This window comes from Peromyscus leucopus, chromosome 7 (genome assembly GCF_004664715.2).
Source record: "Peromyscus leucopus breed LL Stock chromosome 7, UCI_PerLeu_2.1, whole genome shotgun sequence".
Classification (NCBI taxonomy): Eukaryota; Metazoa; Chordata; class Mammalia; order Rodentia; family Cricetidae; genus Peromyscus; species Peromyscus leucopus.
Window position 1 is genome coordinate 66,458,477 of NC_051069.1, and position 19,592 is coordinate 66,478,068.

The window sequence follows — 19,592 nt, forward strand, 5'->3', positions numbered from 1 at the left end:
ACCTCATTACTAACCAGGAAACTGTAAACTGAAAAGCTGTACAGCATGTTGGTAAGGACAGAGAGTGTGTAAAAATATACTGGCTCAGCTATTTGGAGCTATTTTTGTCTCTTCGATAAACCTAACCTTTGAAGCAACAATTCTACTTCTTTGCAGTCTTCTTAAGAAACTCTTGCACAGAATATAAAGAGGCATGCACAAAAATACTCACTAAAGTGCTATTTCTGAGTACTAAAAACTAGAAGTAACCTTAATGTTTAGGATAGGTAACTACCCTGACACTCAGTAAAATAAAAAATGACAAGATCTACAGGGCACAAGGAGTATATAGATGAGAAACATGCTGTGACTAGACAATGGAAGACTACTTTTACAATATGAGGCTATTCATGTTTACCTATGTACTTGAATAGATATATGAACTTAGATATGAACTCATTTCATTAAAAAAAAGTAAGAAGAATGTGTACTAAATTGATAAGAGCACATATTTCTAAAGGGAAGGAGTAGGAAGGAGGAAAGATGCAAATAGAAAGTAAACATGAAAACACAAACTGAGGGAATTCTACAAAAGAAAAATATAGGTAATCGAACAGGAACTACAGATACAAGCATCACCAACAGAATATAAGAGATGGAAGACAGAATCTCAGGTGTTGAAGAAACTATAGAAGAAATAGATACATGGGTCAAAGAAAATGTTAAATCTAAAAAATTCCTGACACAAAACATCCAAGAAATCTGGGATTACACTATGGAAAGACCAAACCTAAGAATAATAGGAATAGAAGAAGGAGAAGATTCCCAGCACAAATACAGCCCAGAAAATTGTAAACAAAATCATAGAAGAAAATTTTCTTAACCTAAAAAAGGACATGCCTATAAAGGTACTAGAAGCTTATAGAACATCCACTAAATAGATTAGATCACAAAAGAAAGAACCCTCACCACAGAATAATCAAAACACACAGAACAAGGAAAGAATGTTAAAAACTGCAAGAGGAAAAGGCCAAATAACATATAAAGGCAGACATATCAGAATTACACCCACCTTCTCAAGGGAGATTCTAAAAGCACAGATGCCAGCCCAGACTACTATACCCAGCAAAATTGTCAATCATTAGGTATGGAGAAAACAAGATATTCTATGATAAAGTCAAATTTAAATAATATCTATCCACAAATCCAGCCATACAGAAAGAACTGGAAGGAAAACTCCTACACAATGCGGTTAACTAAACCCCAAAATACACAACAATAAATAATCTCACACCAGCATAACCCAAGGAAGGAAAACCATATACACGCATACTCATACATACACACTACCAACAACATATATAATAAAATAGCAAGAATTAAAAATCATTGTTCACTGATATCTCTCAATATCTAAGGACTCAGTTCCCTAATAAAAAAGACACAAGCTAACAAAATGGATGCAAAAACAAGATCTATCCTTCTGCTGCATACAAGAAACACCCCAACATCAAAGACAGACATTACCTAAGGGTTGGAAAAAGATTTTCCAAGCAAATGGCCCCAAGAAGGAAGCTGGTCCAGCTATCCTAATATCTAACAAAATAGACATCAAAACAAAAATTAATCAAAAGAGATGGGTAAGGATATTTCATACTCATCAGAGGAAAAATCCACCAAGATGACATCTCGATTCTCAACATCCTTTCCCAAACACAAGGACACCCACATTTGTAAAGGAAATACTATTAAAGTTTAAATCGCACATTGACCTTCATATTAATATTGGGAGACTTCAATTCCCCACTTTCCCCAATGGACAAAACATTCAGACAAAATCTAAACAGAAACACTGGAGCTAACAGATCTTATGAAACAAATGGATCTAACAGATATCTACAGAATACTTTACCCAAAACAAAAGAATATACGTTCTTCTCAGCAATGCATGGAACATTCTCCAAAATTGACCATATACATGATCACAAAGAAAATCTCAATAGATACAAGAAAATTGAAATAACTCCCTGCATCCTATCAGACCACCATGGATTAAAGCTGAGTTTTAACAACAGAAAGCCTACAAACTCCTGGAAACTCAAACAACTCTCTACTGAATGACTGCTGTATCAAGGAAGAAATAAAGAAATTAAAGTCTACCTAGAAATTCAATGAAAACAAATGTAGAACATATCTAAACTTATGGGACACAATGAAGGCAGTGCTAAGAGGAAAGTTTACAGCACTAAGTGCCTTCATCAAGAATGTGGAGATATCATACTAACAAGTAAAGCACACACCTGAAAGCTATAAACAAAGACAATAATACAGAGAATCAATGAAACAAAGAGTTGGCTCTTTGAAAAACAATCAATAAGACAAATTTCTTATCCAAAAATAACTAAAAAACACAGAGAATACCCAAATTAACAAAATCAGAAAGAAAAAGGGGACATAACAACAGATCCCAAGGAAATCCACAAAATCATTAAAAACCTGTACTCCACACAATTGGAAAAGCTAAAAAAAAAAGGTGTGTGGGGGGGGCAAATTTCTTAACAGATTCCACTTACCATATAGTTAAAGCAAGACCAGAAAAACAATATAAATAGATCTATAACCTCTAGTGAAACAGAAACAGAAGCAGTCATTAAAAGTCTCCAAACCAAAAAGGCCCAGTGCCAGATGGTTTTAGCACAGAAGTCTACCAGATGTTCAAAGATGAGGCAATACCAATATGCCTCAAATTATTCCAGAAAATAGAAAAAGAAGGAACGTGGCCAAATTCATCTTATAAGGGCAGTCATCCTGATACTCAAACCACACTGAAACTCAACAAAGAAAGAGAATTACAGACCAATATCTATCATGAACACTGAAGCAAAAATACTCAATAAAATTGCAAACCAAATCCAAGAACACATCAAAAAGACATCCACCATGACCAAGTAGACTTCATCCTAGAGATTCAGGAATAGTTTAACATATGAAAATGTCAATGTAATCTACCATATACACAAACTGAAAGAAAAAAAAAATCATCTCATTAGATGCTGAAAAAAGCTTTGACAAAAATCCAACATCTCTTCATTATAAGTCTTGAAGATATCAAAGATATAAGGATATATCTCAAGATAATAAATGCAATATATAGCAAGTCAATGGCCAACATAAAATTAAATGGAGAGAAACTCAGAGGAATCCCACTAAAATCAGGAACAAGACAAGGCAGTCCATTCTATTCAATACAGTAACTGAAGTTCTAGCTAGAGCAATAAGACAACTAAGGAGATCAAGGGGATACAAATTGGAGAAAAGTATCACTATTTGCAGATGATGAGATAGTATATACAAGTGTCCCCATAAATTTTACCAGGGAACTCCTACAGCTGATAAAAACCTTCAGCACTACTTCCTACTTTCTCTTCTAGCAGGTTTAGAGTAGCTGGATTTATGTTGAGGTCCTTGATCCACTTGGACTTAAGTTTTGTGCACAGTGACAGATATGATCTATTTGCAGCCTTCTACATGTTTGATATCCAGTTATGCCAGCACCATTTGTTGAAGATGCTTTCTTTTTTACATTGTACACTTTTTGGCTCTTTGTCAAAAATTATATGTTCATAGGTGTGCGGATTAATGTCAGGGAGATCACTTCCTAAATATAACACCAGTAGCACAGACACTGAGAGAAACAATCAATCAATGGGACCTCTTGAAACTGAGAAGCTTTTGTAGAGCAAAGGATATGGTCAACAAGGCAAAGCAACAGCCTACAGAATGGAAAAGGTCTTCATCAACCCCACATCTGACAGAGGACTGATATCCAGAATATATAAGGAACTCAAGAAATTAGACATCAAAACGACCAACAGTCCAATTAAGAAATGGGCTATAGAACTAAACAGAAAATTCTCAACAGAGAAACTCAAATGGCTGAAAGACATTTAAAAAATTGTTCAACATCCTAATCAGGGAAATGCAAATCAAAGCAACTCTGAGATACCACCTGTCAGAATGGCTAAGATCAAAAACACTGAAGACACCTTATGCTGGAGAGGATGTGGAGCTAGGGAACTCTCCTCCACTGCTGGTGGGAATGCAAGCTTGTACATCCACTTTGGAAATCAATATGGTCTTTCTTAGAAAATTGGAATCAATCTCCCTCAAGATCCAGCTATACACTCTGGGCATATACCAAGGAATGCTCAATCATATCACAAGAGCACTTGCTCAGCCATGTTCATATCAGCATTGTTTGTAATAGCCAGAACCTGGAAACAACCTAGATGCCCTTCAACTGAAGAATGGATAAATAAAATGTGGCACATATACACAATGGAATACTACTCAGCAGAGAAAAACAATGACATCATGAGGTTTGCAGGCAAATGGATGGATCTAGAAAAAAATCATCCTGAGTGAGGTAACCCAGACTCAGAAAGACAAATATGGTATGTACTCACTCATAGGAGATACTAGATGTGGAACAAGGATGACTGGACTGCTACTCACATCACCAAGGAGGCTACCTGGAAAACAGAACCAAGAAAGACATGGGGATCGCCCAATGATGGAGAAATGCTGAGATCTACATGAACAGTCCTGGACATGAGTGGGAGTAATGAAGGGCCAGGGTGGAGGGAAAGAGAGCCTGTGGAGCGGAGATCCAGCTGGATCAAGAACAGAGAGAGAGAACAAGGAATAGGAGACCATGGTAAATGAAGACCACATGAGAAAAGGAAGAAACAAAGTGCTAGAGGCCCACAGAAATCCACAAAGATACCCCCACAAAGACTGCTGGCAATGGTGAGAGACAGCCGAACTGACCTACTCTGGTGATGGGATGGCCAAACACCCTAATAGTCGTGCAGAAACCCCATCCAAGGACTGAGGATCTGGATGCAGAGATCCACGGCTAGGCCCGGTGGAGCGCCGGGAGTCTAATTAGCGAGAAAGAGGAGGGTTTATATGAGCGAGAATTGTTGAAACCAAGGTTGGATAAAGCACAGAGACAAAAGCCAAATGAATGGAAACACATGAACTATGAACCAAAGGCTGAGGGGCCCCAACTGGATCAGGCCCTCTGAATAGTGTTGACAGTTTGGGAGGCATCTAGGCAGTGGTACCGGTCTGGTCATTGCATGAGTTGGCTGTTTGAAACCTGGGCTTATGCAGGGACGCTTGGCTCGTCTGGGAGGAGGGGACTGGACCTGCCTGGACTGAGTCTACCAGGTTGATCTCAGTCCTCGGGGAGGCTTGCCTGGAGGAGGTGGGAATGGAGTGGGCTGGGGGAAGGGAGGGGGGAGGAAGGGAGAGAACAAGGGAATCATGGCTGATATGTAGAACTGAATGATATTGTAAAATAAAAAAAAAAATAAAATAAATAATTAATGCATTTAAAAAAAACCTTCGCCGGGCGTGTGGCGCACGCCTTTAATCCCAGCACTTGGGAGGCAGAGGCAGGCGGATCTTTGTGAGTTCGAGGCCAGCCTGGGCTACCAAGTGAGCTCCAGGAAAGGCGCAAAGCTACACAGAGAAACCCTGTCTCGAAAAAACCAAAAAAAAAAAAAAAAAAAAAAAAAAAAAAAAAAAAAAAAAAAAACCTTCAGCAAAGTGGCTGGATACAAGATTAACTCAAAATGGTATGTAGCTCTCCTATATACAAATGATAAACAAGCAGAGATATCAGGAAATGACACCCTTCACAATAGCCACAAATGATATCTAGGTGTAACTCTAACCAAGCAAGTGAAAGACCTTTATGATGAGAACTTCAAGTGTTTAAAGAAAGAACTTGAGCCGGTGGTGGAGCACACCTTTAATTCCAGCACTCAGGAGCAGAGCCAGGCAGATCTCTGTGAGTTCAAGGCCAGCCTGGGCTACCAAGTGAGTTCCAGGAAAGGCGCAAAGCTACACAGAGAAACCCTGTCTTGAAAAACAAAAAACAAAAAACAAAAAAAAAAAAAGTTGGAAAAATCTCCTCTGGTGCTCATGGATCAGTACTATTTACATAGTAAAAGTGGCCTTCCTTATAAAAAAAAAATCTACAGATTCAATGAAATTTCCATTAAAATCAAAACACAATCTTTGCAGACCTTGAAAGAACAATACTCAACTTCATATGGAAAACCAAAAACCCAGGATAGCTAAAAACAATCTATACAATAAATGAATTTCCAGAGTTATCACAATCCCTGACTTCAAGCTCAACTACAGAGCTACAGTAATAAAAACCACAGGGTGCTGGCATAAAAACATTAATGCTGACATTAATCAATAAACTGAATCAGAGACCCAGGCATGAGTCCACATATCTATGGACACCTGATTTTTGACAAAGTAGCCAAAATCATACAATGGAGAAAAGAAATCATCTTCAACAAATGGTGCTGTCTAACTGGATGTCGGAATGTAGAAGAATGCAATTTGATCTGTCGCTATCAACCTGCACAAAGCTCAAGTCCAAGTGGATCACAGACCTCAACATAAATCCAGATACACTGAACCTGATAGAAGACAAAATGGGAAGTAGCCTTGAATGCATTGGTACAGGAGACTGCTTCCTGAATATGACACCAGTAGCATGGACACTAAGATGGACAATTAATAAATAGGACCTCATAAAACTGAAAAGCAAAGACACCATCAATAGGACAAAACGGCAGCCTACAGAATGGGAAAAGCTCTTCATCAACTCAACATCCAACAGAGGGCTAATTTCCAAAACATATAAAGAACTCAAGAAACTAGACATCAAAAAACCAAATAAGCCAATTTAAAAAATTGGGGTACAGATCTAAAATGAGAATTCCCAAAAGAAGAATATCAAACGGTCAAGAAAACTTAAAAAAATGTTCAATATCCTTAGTTATCAGGGAAATGCAAATCAAAGACTCTGAGATGTCATCTCACATCTGTCAGAATGCTAAGAACAAAAACACATGCTGTCTCCATTGTTGGTGGGAATGCAAACTCGTACCACTACTTTAGAAATTAATATGGTGGTTTCTCATAAAAAATTGGAAATCAATCTACTTCAAGACCCAGCTATACCATTTGGGCATATAGCCAAAGGATACTCAAACTATGTTCATAGTAGCTTTATTCCTAGTAGTCAGAACCTGGAAACAACCCAGATGCCCCTCAACAAAAAAATGGATGAAGAAAATGTGATAGATTTACACAATGGAATATTATTTAGCTGTTAAAAATGATGACATCATGAAATTACAGATGGACCTAGAAAAAAATAATCCCGAGTAAGGTAACCAGACCCAGAAAGATGAGCATGGTTTGTACTCATGTATAAGTGGATATTAACTGTAAAGTAAAAGGATAACCATGCTACAATCCACAGACCCAGAGAGGCTAAGTAACAAGGAGGGTTCAGGGTGGAACACTTGATCTCCCTGGGAAGGGGAATTAGAATAAATTTCATGGGTGGACAGACTAGGGGATGGGAACAGAAGTGATGGGGCAGGGGTATGGAGAAGTAAAGTACTGAAAGAGATGACGAGAGAAGGGAGGCATTTTGGGTGAGGTAGAAACCTAGTTCAAGGAAGCTCCAAGAATCTACAAGGATAACCCAGCTAATACTCCTAGGAATAGGAATACATAGTCTGAACCGGCCATCTCCTGTAATCAGGCAAGACTCCTAGCAGAGGAACTGGTACACCAACCCAGCATATAACCTTTGACCTACAATCTGTCTTGCCTACAAGATATGCTGGGGTTAAGGTAGTGAAGAAATTGTGAGAGTGGCTAAGCAATGACTGGTCCAGTATGAGACTCATGCCACAAGAGTGAGATCACCCCTGACACTATTTGAAGCGCCAGGACCAAGAGGCTGAGTAGCTCCAGAGAACCAAATAGGACTGGAGAAAAAAGATGCCAATGTAATGATGACTAATGATATTCTACTATACTCACAGATAGGTGTCTAACCTAGTAGTCATTAGAGAGGGTTCATCCATCCACTGGTAGAAACAGATGCAGAAACACGCATTCAAACATTAGACTGAGCTTGGAATCCTACTGATGAGAGGGAGGAAGGATTGTAGGAGCCAGAGGGGCAAAGGACATCACAAGAAAACCCACAGAATCAACTAACCTGGGCTCATAGGTATTCACAGACACTGAACCAACAACCAGGGAGCCTGACGTAGGCATTCTGCATATATGTGACAGTTGTGTAGCTTGGTCCTCTTGTGGTACTCCTAACAGTATAAGCAGGGTCTGTTTCTGACTCTTCTGCTGGCTTTTGGGACCCTATTCTTCATACTGGCTCTCTTGCCCAGTCTTAATACAAGGAGAGGTGCTTAGTCTTACTGTAACTTGATATGCCATGTTTTGCTGATATCCATGGGAAGCCTGCCCTTTCTGAATAGAAATGGAGGAGGAGTAGATAGAGTGGAGAGCAGAAGGGAAGTTGGGGAAGGGGTGGGAGGAGAGGAGGGAGGGAAACCTCAGTTAGGATACAAACAAACAAACAAACGAATGAATGAGTGAATAGAAATAGACAAGAGTTTTTACTTCATCTGTATATAAATAGACAAGAGCTTTGACTTCATCTGTATATCTGAACTTTTATAACAAAACTAGGCCACTTACAGAATTAAAATTCTCTAAATTTAACCAGTAATCTCAAAAGCTTACTTACAGATGACATGCATCTCAACTACTATAAACTTCTAATGTATACATCATTCTTCCCATCGCCAGTACTTACTGTGTATTAACATGTACTTACCCCCAGGTAAGGGCTTATCTTTATCTACAGTATTGTTCTCATAGTGGAATTCATAACCAAAATGTTTAACTCTTCTGTGTTTTAAGACTTCTGAACTGTTATGAAGAAATAAATTGCTTGAAAGAAAAGGACAGCAACACTTCATATTCACTCAACATTATAAGGAGTCGTAAGTAGTGACAACTTCTCCTAATTGCTAAATTACTGTTTTAAAAGCATGAGCCATTTTATTTGTTTTGTGCTTAAAACACTTAAAGAGTTTCATCTATTAATGTAAGAGAACTATGTGTCTATCCTACCACTCACAGGAATGCCTGTAATTGGAAAGAGGTGAAGCAGCTCTCATTGCTGCTTTGTCCTCATGAGATGTCCTGAGTGCTTGGAGAAAATCTTCGGGGCAGAGAGAAAATGTTGGGAGCCAGACCAATCTACAGCTTTCTCAGAGGCCCTGATGAAAGGACTAAAGGAACACTAGCTCTGTATCCTTGCCTGCGGGAGACCTGGCAAGGTCAAGTCTGGGGCTGAGGCCAGGGCCTTGAAGGAGTCAAGGTTTCAGATTCTGGGAACCTGACTTTTCCCCCTTGAAGAGACTATAGTTATCAGTCCCAGGGCCACTAAGCGCTCAGCCTGTGACATTTGGAATATCCTGTGTTCCTTCGTGCAACAATACTTGTTTAACTTTCTGGTAACTCTGTTCCATTTCCCCCCTTGAAATTGTACATAAAATGCTATACTTCTTAATCTCTTGCTTGCCCTAACACATAACTGTGCAGGACCTCCTGATCTGAACTTTCCTGTCTTTATTATATCTGATTCTCTGGTCAACTCCCTCAGGAACTTGTCACTGAACAACCTGTTAACCAATTCAAGAAGCAAACAAGATTTTAAACAGGGAAGGTCTGATAATTTATGTTAACATTCCTCAGACTGAAGTTTAGAACTGGTTGCTATACAAATTTTATATATAAAACTGTTCCTAAAAACTGTAAGTGTGACTTGCCTACCACCACGTCCAAGCTACTTCCAATGATCTTAAGGAAACAGCATAATGTCACTATACCTCATGTGTGTACAATGAAAGCAAGTACAGAAACAGGGCATTTTCCAAAAAATGTAATTTATAGACTTGAAGTTTTACTTACAATTCTGATCACCTGTGTTTCCTGTCCAATTAAACACTTTCCAGAAGCATTTTCTCATCCTCAGAAGAAATAATTTCTTCTACCACCAAGAGGCCTGGAGGTAAGGCTTGAAGCCTCATTCTTTTCCATTGTGCTACAGGAAAACAAATTAAAGTCATATACAAAACCTGTATAAATAATTTTTTCCCCAGAGCACCAGTTTGCAAGGCTATTAATTGTCATTTCAGAAATGACACAAAATGCAAAAACAAAGATGAGAATCATAACTGTACTGTACTTTACTCTCTACAGTTCTCTTCAGCAAAGAATGACACTCAAGTCTTCTGTTGGCATATGATTGAGTCACTTTCTACACCTCATTTGAAGACAAGGCTTTTTGTATACTTATTGTATAAACTGTAATTTTGAAAAATGTCAACAGTACAAAATCGGAAGGGAAACCACAAGGTCAATTCACTCGATGCAGAAAAGGCTTTAACAAAGTTCAACATCTCTTCATGATACAAGTTCTAAAGAACTAGGAAGTACCATACCCCAATAAAGGCTATATATACAACAAACCTATAGACAATGATGTTAACAGGAAAAATTGAATGTATTTCCTCTAATATCAGGACAGCAAAGAGACAAAGGTGTCCTCTCTCCACTAGGATTCATTATTGGGCTTGAAGTCTAATATTGAATTAGCTAGATCAATAAGAGAAGGAAATAGAAGGGTTCACGTAGAGAAAGAAGCCTAAGTATTCACATTTATGTTCATAAACATTCCACCAGGTACTCTTAGACTTGGTAAACACTTTCAACAAAATAACAGAATACAAAAATCAACATGCAAAAATTGTGAGCTTTTCTCAAGTAGTAGAGAAAAAAAACCAGAGGGAAAATTTTTCTTGCACAGGGCAAATGAATAGAAAAGCCAGTTCTCAAAAGAAGAAATAAAAACTAATTAAAATTTCTGAAAAGATGTTCAACATCCTTAGCAATAGAAAAGAAAACATTAAAATTATTTTGGGTATATAACAGGAGCAGGAGAGTTGGATCATATGGAAATTCCATTTCAAGTTGTTGTCCACATTCTTACAGCAGTGAGTAAGGGCTCCTCTCTTCCCACATCAGCCTTTGACTTCAACAAGCACAGCATAAGCAAGCACACCACATACACACACACACACACACACACACACACACACACACACACAAACATATACACACCAGCACATATATGTGTACACATACACGCAAAGAATAATTAATTGATAGAGACTCCATAAGAAGAAAACTCACACAAAAAGTAAGTAACTTCAAGGTACCTTTTTCCACAAAATTCAAGTACAGAATGATCTTCTGCCCCAAATCATCAATGATTTCTTTTCCATTGAGGATAGCATAGGCTTTCTTGATTCTTCAATAGTTTTGTATATTGCAAATGCATAAGGCTTATTAGGTGGCATCAGGAGAGCTTCCATGGGTCCACATTTCTCTAAAGCCAAAAGCAGTTGCTTCCTACTCACACCATTACCAAGACCACCATTGGCAACAACCAGGCTCTTTAAAAAAGGGGAAGAGAGGAGGTAAGTAAAAAGCAGTTGATATGACCTATTTATTTGAAAATAAATGAAATGACATTATTACAGATAAATGTAATTTAAAAGTTCATTTTCTTTGGTTATTTGGTTTGCTAGCTTCATACAAAGTATATAAACTAATTTACTAAATATTTTGGAGGAAATGTTGCTATGCTATAAACATTTATTTTTAAATAGTTTGTAATAGTGATATATTCATTTCTTCATAACCAGAAATGTAAGTTAAATCTACATCCTATTATGTTCAGAAATACAAATTAACATAATGAAAAAGAAGGAACGAAGAATGGAAAGAAACATGCAATCAGCAGTCACATGATACATTTTGCCAAAGAATAAATGTTCTATATTCTTTTACCTATTTAATTCTAATTAGCATAATCTTTAAAACAAAGTAAACTTATTTGGGTAATATGAGCCCCACTTTATAGAAGAAACTATTGAGCACAAAACTGGGTTAAGTGAGTGAAGTAGCATTACTGTTGTTAGTCTTCTGGAACCCATACATTGAATATAACCATTACACTATGTTTACCAAAAAGTAAAAAGTCAAGGAACTGGATCAAGGAAAACTTAATTGCAGATTCATAAACCATGAAAAGTTTTCTGCTCAAGAAAATTAATTCAGTCAATGTAATTTAGTCAGATTGCAAGTAAACTTTTTTCCTTTAAAAATTTCAAGTTTACTTCCTGTCACTCTGTAGACTGCTAGGCTCTAGTCACAGGATGTGGGGGAGTGAGGGAATGCTCCTTTCCTTATTTTGAGGTTTATAGTCTAGTACTCTTACAGTTACTATATTTAAAAACCACCCCTACATGGTGTTAAAAACAATTTATCACCTATTATTTTTAAATCTTATTTTAGTGTGTGTGTCTGTGTGTATGGGGGTGGGTGGGTGTCTGTGTGTCTGTGTGTATGAGGACAGGTGGGTGTCAGTGTGTCTGTGTGTGTATGGGTGGTGTGGGTGTCTGTGTATGGGTGGGTAGGTGTTTGTATGTCTGTGTGTATGGAGGCGGGTGGGTGTCTGTGTGTCTGTGGGGGGGCAGGGTGGATGTCGGTGTGTCTGTGTGTATGGGTGCGTGAGTGTCTGTGTTGGTGTGTGTATGGAGCGGGTGGGTGTTCTGTGTGACTGTGTGTGGGGGCGGGTGGGTGTCTGTGTGTCTGTGGGGGGCGGGTAGGTGTCTGTGTGTCTGTGTGGGGAGGGTGTGGGTGGGTGTCTGTGTGTCTGTGTCAGTGTGCAGGTGTGCATATGCCACAGCAACCATGAAAAAGTTAAAGGACAACTTTCTGGAGTTAATTCTCTCCTTCTACCATGTTGGGTCCAAGGACAGAACTCGTGTTGTTAGGTTTGTATAGCAAGCCCTTTAACTCCTGAGACATCTCACTGGCATAACCTATTATATCTAAAAACATTAAAAAAAAAAAAAGCCAGGACTGGGTTTACTCATCAATTTCATCATTTATATCAGGTATTGGAAATGTTCTAAAAAGAATATTTCAAAGATATACAGGTCATATAAGCATAGCCTCAATTTGGTTTATTTAACATGCTATTAAAATGTGAAAGCCATTGTCTCACAAGACACATTTGTTCTGAATACAATAGTTTACTGACTCCATGAGTTGTACTAAACTCAGATCAGTATATTAATGTTTGTTTTATTACACATTATTAGGATATCTATAACAATCTTGAAAATGGTGTAATACATTTATCATTAAACTGGATAACAAGAAAGATAAAAATCTCTTCCCAGAGGGTAGCTAAACACAAGTATAAGGATACACATAATAAACTCATTACTACAATACTAAGTAATACATTAAGCAGCACATAAAACTTACTCTCATATGCTTTATATGGACTTCATTCAATAAGGTTTTTTCATTAAAATATCATAACAATTTAGTTATATGTGGCCACATTACAAAAATACTCCATTTCCCTAAATCTTAGTCAGAGACACAAAGAAGACAAAGTACCTTTTCCTATTTCATGCACTTAAGACAACATGATTAAGAATACAGCAACCAATTAATTCTTGGAAGATTCTGCAGCAGGCTCAGCTAAGTGTCCTCTAGTCAAATTAATTCAGTCTAACATAGTTACCTAGTGAGAACATCAGATCGCACAGGCTCAGTTCTGCAAGTCTGCCCCATCAGCAGGAAACACACTTCTGACATAGCCATAATCAGTTCCTGAGACTCCCGCCTCAGGTGCTATTAAATTACTTGAGCAGCTCACAGAACTCAGGGAAACACTGCTTACAGCACTCATTCATTATACAGGTAATCAAAAGCCAGAAATTCACTGCCGCCCTGAGGACACGAACCTTCAGCAGATTCCACATGCTCCAATATCCAGACCACTCATTTATTATACAGGTAATCAAAAGTCAGAAATTCACTGCCCCCCTGAGGACACCACCCTCCAGCAGATTCCACATGCTCCATATCCAAACCACTCATTTATTATACAGGTTTATCAGTCCAAAATTCACTGCCCACCCTGAGGACACCACCCTCCAGCAGATTCCACACGCTCCAATAATCAGAAGCTTCAATTCTGTCTTTTTAGGGTTTTATGCACTTCCACACAGGCATGACTGAATGAATACATTATGGCACTGGTTGTTATGGTTTGTATGTGAGACGTCCCCTACAGTAATCAAGTGTTTGGATACCTGATCCTCATTCAATGCACTGTTTGGGGGAGGTTATGATTACATGTAGCCTAGCTGGCTGATACTGTACTGGTAGGGCTTGTAGGTTGTAGACCCACCTAGTTTCTTCTCTAGCACGTGTCTGTCATTCCAAGATGACAGCCACGTCACATGCCTAAGGCCATACGAGCCAGTACTGCAATAATGCCTTTTCTGCTAATAATGGACTATAGTTTCTAAATTGTGATAAATTTTTTTTCTTTCCTCCTTATTTTGTCAGATATTCTGTTGCAGTGATAATAAAAGGAACTAACATAGTAATCAACTACACTTCCCTTCCCCAGGGAAAGCATGGCTAAGGTCCAACTCTCTAATCATACCTTGGTGTTTCCAGTAGTCAGAGGTCATTCAGAAGCCATTAGTCACTTCACTAGCAAATAAAAGACAACTAGATTTATTCCTGAGAGTTTTTTAGCATGAGTTTAGGTATGCTATACTACGCCCAGCTTAGAAATTAAAGTCAAGGTCAAAAGTAATGCTCATATCTAAATAAGGAGAGAAGTGAGTTACAATGAGTTATAATTTAAAGCCAGGGAAACCTCCCAGTAGTTCATTATCATCTTACTTATTTCCAACAGACATGAAAAGGTTTTGTAAATTAGGACTAATAAAAAGAGTTTATATTATATAACCAAAATACTTTGTAACACAGGAAAGGTAAGAAAAGAAAAAAGATTATATTAGGCTATAGAAGATCTGCCTTCAAATTTCTATTCAACCATTTACTAGTTTATATTAAGGGAATTAACCTCTCAAGATGACAGTTTTCTTATGCAGCTCATATAGACTTTTAGAGAATTAAACACAATAATGAATGTTAAATTTTCTATATCAAATAAAAGATTTATACAATGTTATTAATATATAATTGCAACATGCTCTAGTTCAGTGGTTCTCAATCAGTCGGTCATGACTATTGAAAAACCATACTTTGATGGTCTTAGGAACTCAGACATCACTTAGTGGCAAAATCACAGTTAAAAAGTGGCAATGAAAATAAATTTATGGTTGGGGTTCCTAAGACCATTGGAAACATCTTTTTTCCTATGGTTGTGACCTATAGTTTGAGAACCACTATATTTCAACCCACACTAACGACATGAATTCAAACTACAGACTAGGCTACATACAAATGGAAAACTAGCACATCCTATTCCATGTGTATTTAATATGGGCACAACATATCATTGAATAATTACAGCTTTGAGCTATATTTTACAATAGTAACATAATACATTACAATATTGACACAGCTACATGAAAGTGACAATAACACTTTAAGGTCACCTGGGTGGGATAAGACACTGCCTGGATGCTTCATGTTTCAGCAACACATGCCTGGCTTTACTCTGTTTCCTTAAGAACTTCTTCTCGATTTTATTGAGTTTTAAGCCACCTTTATGATTGATGTTCATAGTAATACTATAAAGAAAAAAAAGTATAAAAAGTATAACCTTAAAAGTCCTGAAGGATCAATTATGTTATTCATATATTCAATAGTTTATAAAAATTTGTGTTTTGTAAAAAACTTTAGTTTCAACAACTAGAAAAGTGAAACAAATAAAAAGAATAGAAATATTTCAGAACATAACACAAATTCATGACAATTCATCTGTTAGCTTATGTACTCCACCGCAAATATAAACTCTAGGAGAACAAAAATGCCAGCATACAGTACATCCCAGGAAATATGTGGAAAGAATAAATGAATATTAAGTGAGTAAGCATGTATGCCTATTATGGCCTTAGTCCCCTGACCATACAACTGCATGGCTTTATATGAACTTCTAAGTTAGTTCAGCAAAACAAAACATAACAAAAAAATGAAAAAAAAAAATATATGACATATCTTCATATAATTAACTGCTAATAGAATTGCTGTTGCTTGTGGCATAACTACAGACCAAACAAACAAACAAAAAAATCAATGTTAATTGAAAGGAATTTGGAAGATTTCAAACTAGAAGGATCAGAACAGCAAAGATATTGTTTAAAAGGTATTCAGTGAGGTAATAAAGGCAAAGGGTAAACAGAAATGTCCACCAACAATAGTGAAATATAAGTATAATTTGAGAGGGTTTTTTTTTTTTTTTTCTTTTTTTTTTTTTTTTTTTTTGTTGTTGTTGTTTTGAAACAGGATCTCACATATCCCAGACTGGCCTCCAACTTGCTACAAGGCTGAGGATGATCTTGAACTTCTGACACACTGGCATAGCAGGTGTGCACCCCACAAGCTCAGTTTATGCTTATTAAGACAGTTCCTCACTATGCAGCCTAGCTGACTTCAGACTCACAGATTATAAATGTGTAGCATCATGACCAGCTGGCATAATGTTTTTAGAGCAGCAAATGTTTACTGAACCTCTAATTCAATGCTACAAACTTCAAAGTTAACAAATGAAATAAAATTACATTTCAAAATAACGGGTACATTCAAAACTCCAATTACTAGACTTAATTTAAGGACAGAAGAAAAATGGCATTAGTTCATTTTCCTAGCACACAGGGCACATGTTAGGAGGTAAAGTGAATAAGGCAGGTCGGTTGGACAGCACAGTAGGATAGTAATGAGAAGACCTGCAATATTTCACCTGTGCCAAGCAGAAATGCTGACCTGCTTACATTGGAGGCATAGAAGGAAAGGAAACAGGAGAAGGTAGGGAGGAAAGAATCGATTCCACATGATCAACAGGTGTTGGTGATTACTCAGATGTGAAGAAGAGAGGAATCAAGATCACTGCACAGTTGCTTGGATGCACCTTACATGTGACAGGAGTAAGGTCACTAGCATATTAGCTATGACACTAGTTCAGTTACCTCCAGCCTGAGCATGTTCTCTGTTAGTAAGGAGAGTATGGAGACATAAAGGCTCTGTTACTAGCTAACTCTCAGTATATCTTGTTGGATACTACCCTAAGTAGCAACTTTACTATGTCCATGCCTGAGTTAAAAAACAGAGAGCCATGGCTAGAGAGATGGCTGAGTGGTTATAAACATTGACAGCTCTTCCAGGAACCTGGATTCAAGTCCTAGCACCCACATGGTGGCTCACAACCATTCATAATTCAAGTTCCAGGAGATCTGACTCTCTTGCGGCCTCCTTGGGGCACCAGGCATGCAAGTGGTGCACAGATATACATGTAGGCAATACACATATACATAAAATAAAAATAATCTTTAAAAAAAGGTTATCAAGCAACACAGATAAAGTGAATCTTCTGATTGTGCATAACATACTTATTAGCAAACACTAGAAAGAACAAATATAAATTCCTATCAAACAAGGTTTCACATACATGTTTTTTAAATATGAGAAATCAGTAATATGAGTTGGATCCAGGAAAGCGAAATAGGTAGATAAGTAAAGAAGGATAGTTTTCTCTGGCTTGTGAATTTATAAGCTATTCAAATTGCATTATCTAATTAAAAAGAACACAGAAACATTTGATTAGGAAAAAGAAATCACCCCGTTATTTATCACACCCTTTCTAACTTTCTGAATTACACATTCTTCTGTTGTTTTTCCTTCCACTAGACATTTATTCTCTTTTCCAAAAAGTGCATTGAAAACCGCTAAAGCAGAGATTTAGTATTATTCACTGGGTAGCACTCAGCACTTAGCACTTAAACAGGATGTGATACCAGTAGCAACTGATTAAATTTAAATAAATAAATAAATAATAAATAAATAAATAAAAATAAGCAAGCCTAAGTAGAATTTTCCATTTTAGTTCCTAAACTACTCCAGAATTCTGATTTTGGCAGCCATCTTCAACGATTTCCACAACGATGTGTATCCATTACTGAATGTGTTGGACCAAGACTATTACCTACACAGTCTTGGATACCTGGCATACAACTTGCAACAAATGTTCAATGAAATCGACCAAAACCACAGGCTGACACCACCTCCACCCCAGAGGAAGGACTGATCAAGGAAGAGTATAAGACGCAGACGCGTGGACAAACAGCCGCTAGCATGCTTTTGTTTCACAGAATTGATGCTGGCTGGAAAGAAACTAGAATCAAGTGCAGATCTCCAACCACAATAGGAGCTGACACAGAACCCTCCCCCGCCCCCCGGAAACCCATACCACACCACACAAATGAACACTAGACCCTATCAGGGTTCCCAACACCTCGACATCCCTCGGCCCATAGATTGCACCCTGCGCGGCCTGGGTCGGACCACGCTGGCCAGGACAGCAGACAAGGAGCTGCAAGGAGTAAGCTATGGTTTGCGACCCTCCGTCACCGCTAAAAACAGGCGCCATACACGTCTGTCTCTCCTCATCAGAGGTTTTCACCTCCCAGATGCTTTCTCTATTGTCAGCCAGCCCCGCTGCAGCCTAGAGTTATGCAAGCATTCTAAAACCGCCGTACCTGGGAGCCGCCATGTTGCAGACAATCGCACTACATTTCCCATGAGTCCACGGGGCTACCACAGCGCTCCACAATCCCCTCTCCCGCCCAAAATCTTTGTTTACACTTTCCCGGCAGCGAAGTGCCTGTAAACTGCTATGTGGAACAGAAAATTCGGCTGCTTTATGTGGGTGAAAAGTAATGATTGGAGGAGCATTACAACTGCCACGTTACTAAACCAGCACTCTACGTAACTACATGCTAAGGATTTGACCTTATACCCACAGATAAACTTAACTTGGAAAAGATGGAGACCATTACAGAAAACCACAACCAATCAAAATGCAGAGCTGTGAAGTCCTGTGTCAACTGCCATCTACAACACAGTTCCTGCAACTAAGGCTCAGAACTCTGCAAAGAAAATGGAGGCAGAGCAATGGGGAGCTTACTAGGGATTGTATCTAAGTGTCAGAAGCCACACCCATAAAGTCTCACTAGAATGACGGTCTAAATTTGAGCTGAGCTGGATGGTGGTGGCATACGCCTTTAATCCCAGCACTCGGAGGCTGTATGTAAATTCGAGGCCAGCCTGGTCTACAGAGCAAGAGCCAGGACAGGCACCAAAAATACACATAGAAACCCTGCCTCCAAAAAATTAATAAATAAATATTAGCTGAACAAAAACAAAACAGACATGCTTCTGTGGTCATGCAGAAAATTCAGGAGGCCTCAACTCTACAAAAACAAAACAAAACAAAACAAAAAGAAAAAACCAACCAACCAACCAAACAAACAAACAAAAAACCCCAAGCAAATAAGGAATTCTGAAAGCAAGAGAAAGTCTTCTCCAGGAAAGGGCACACATTATTGTTATCCAATAATGAATAGTCAGCCCTGAAAACACTTAAATATAAGTAACGTTATACAAACTGAGTAATTTGTGTTTATGTATGTTATGTGTGTGTGTGTGTGTGTGTGTGTGTGTGTGTACAATTAATAAAAAACGTCATGAGTTTGAAAGAGAGCAAGGAGGAGGGGTATAAGAGG

The 19,592-nt window shown here is 38.1% G+C and overlaps 1 protein-coding gene across 1 annotated transcript in view; it reads right to left on the reverse strand.

The window, feature by feature from the left end:
* LOC114688416 (alkylated DNA repair protein alkB homolog 8-like) overlaps window positions 1–18,624 on the reverse strand; it is a 50,532-nt gene extending 31,908 nt beyond the window's left edge. The window contains 8 exon segments of the mRNA XM_028863001.1: window positions 8,732–8,818; window positions 9,874–9,904; window positions 9,906–10,006; window positions 11,184–11,267; window positions 11,270–11,420; window positions 15,471–15,499; window positions 15,502–15,605; window positions 18,567–18,624. Of these exon segments, the coding sequence (XP_028718834.1) occupies window positions 8,732–8,818; window positions 9,874–9,904; window positions 9,906–10,006; window positions 11,184–11,267; window positions 11,270–11,420; window positions 15,471–15,499; window positions 15,502–15,605; window positions 18,567–18,580 (601 nt within the window). The 5' untranslated portion in view covers window positions 18,581–18,624.
* Window positions 18,625–19,592: the final 968 nt, after the last annotated feature.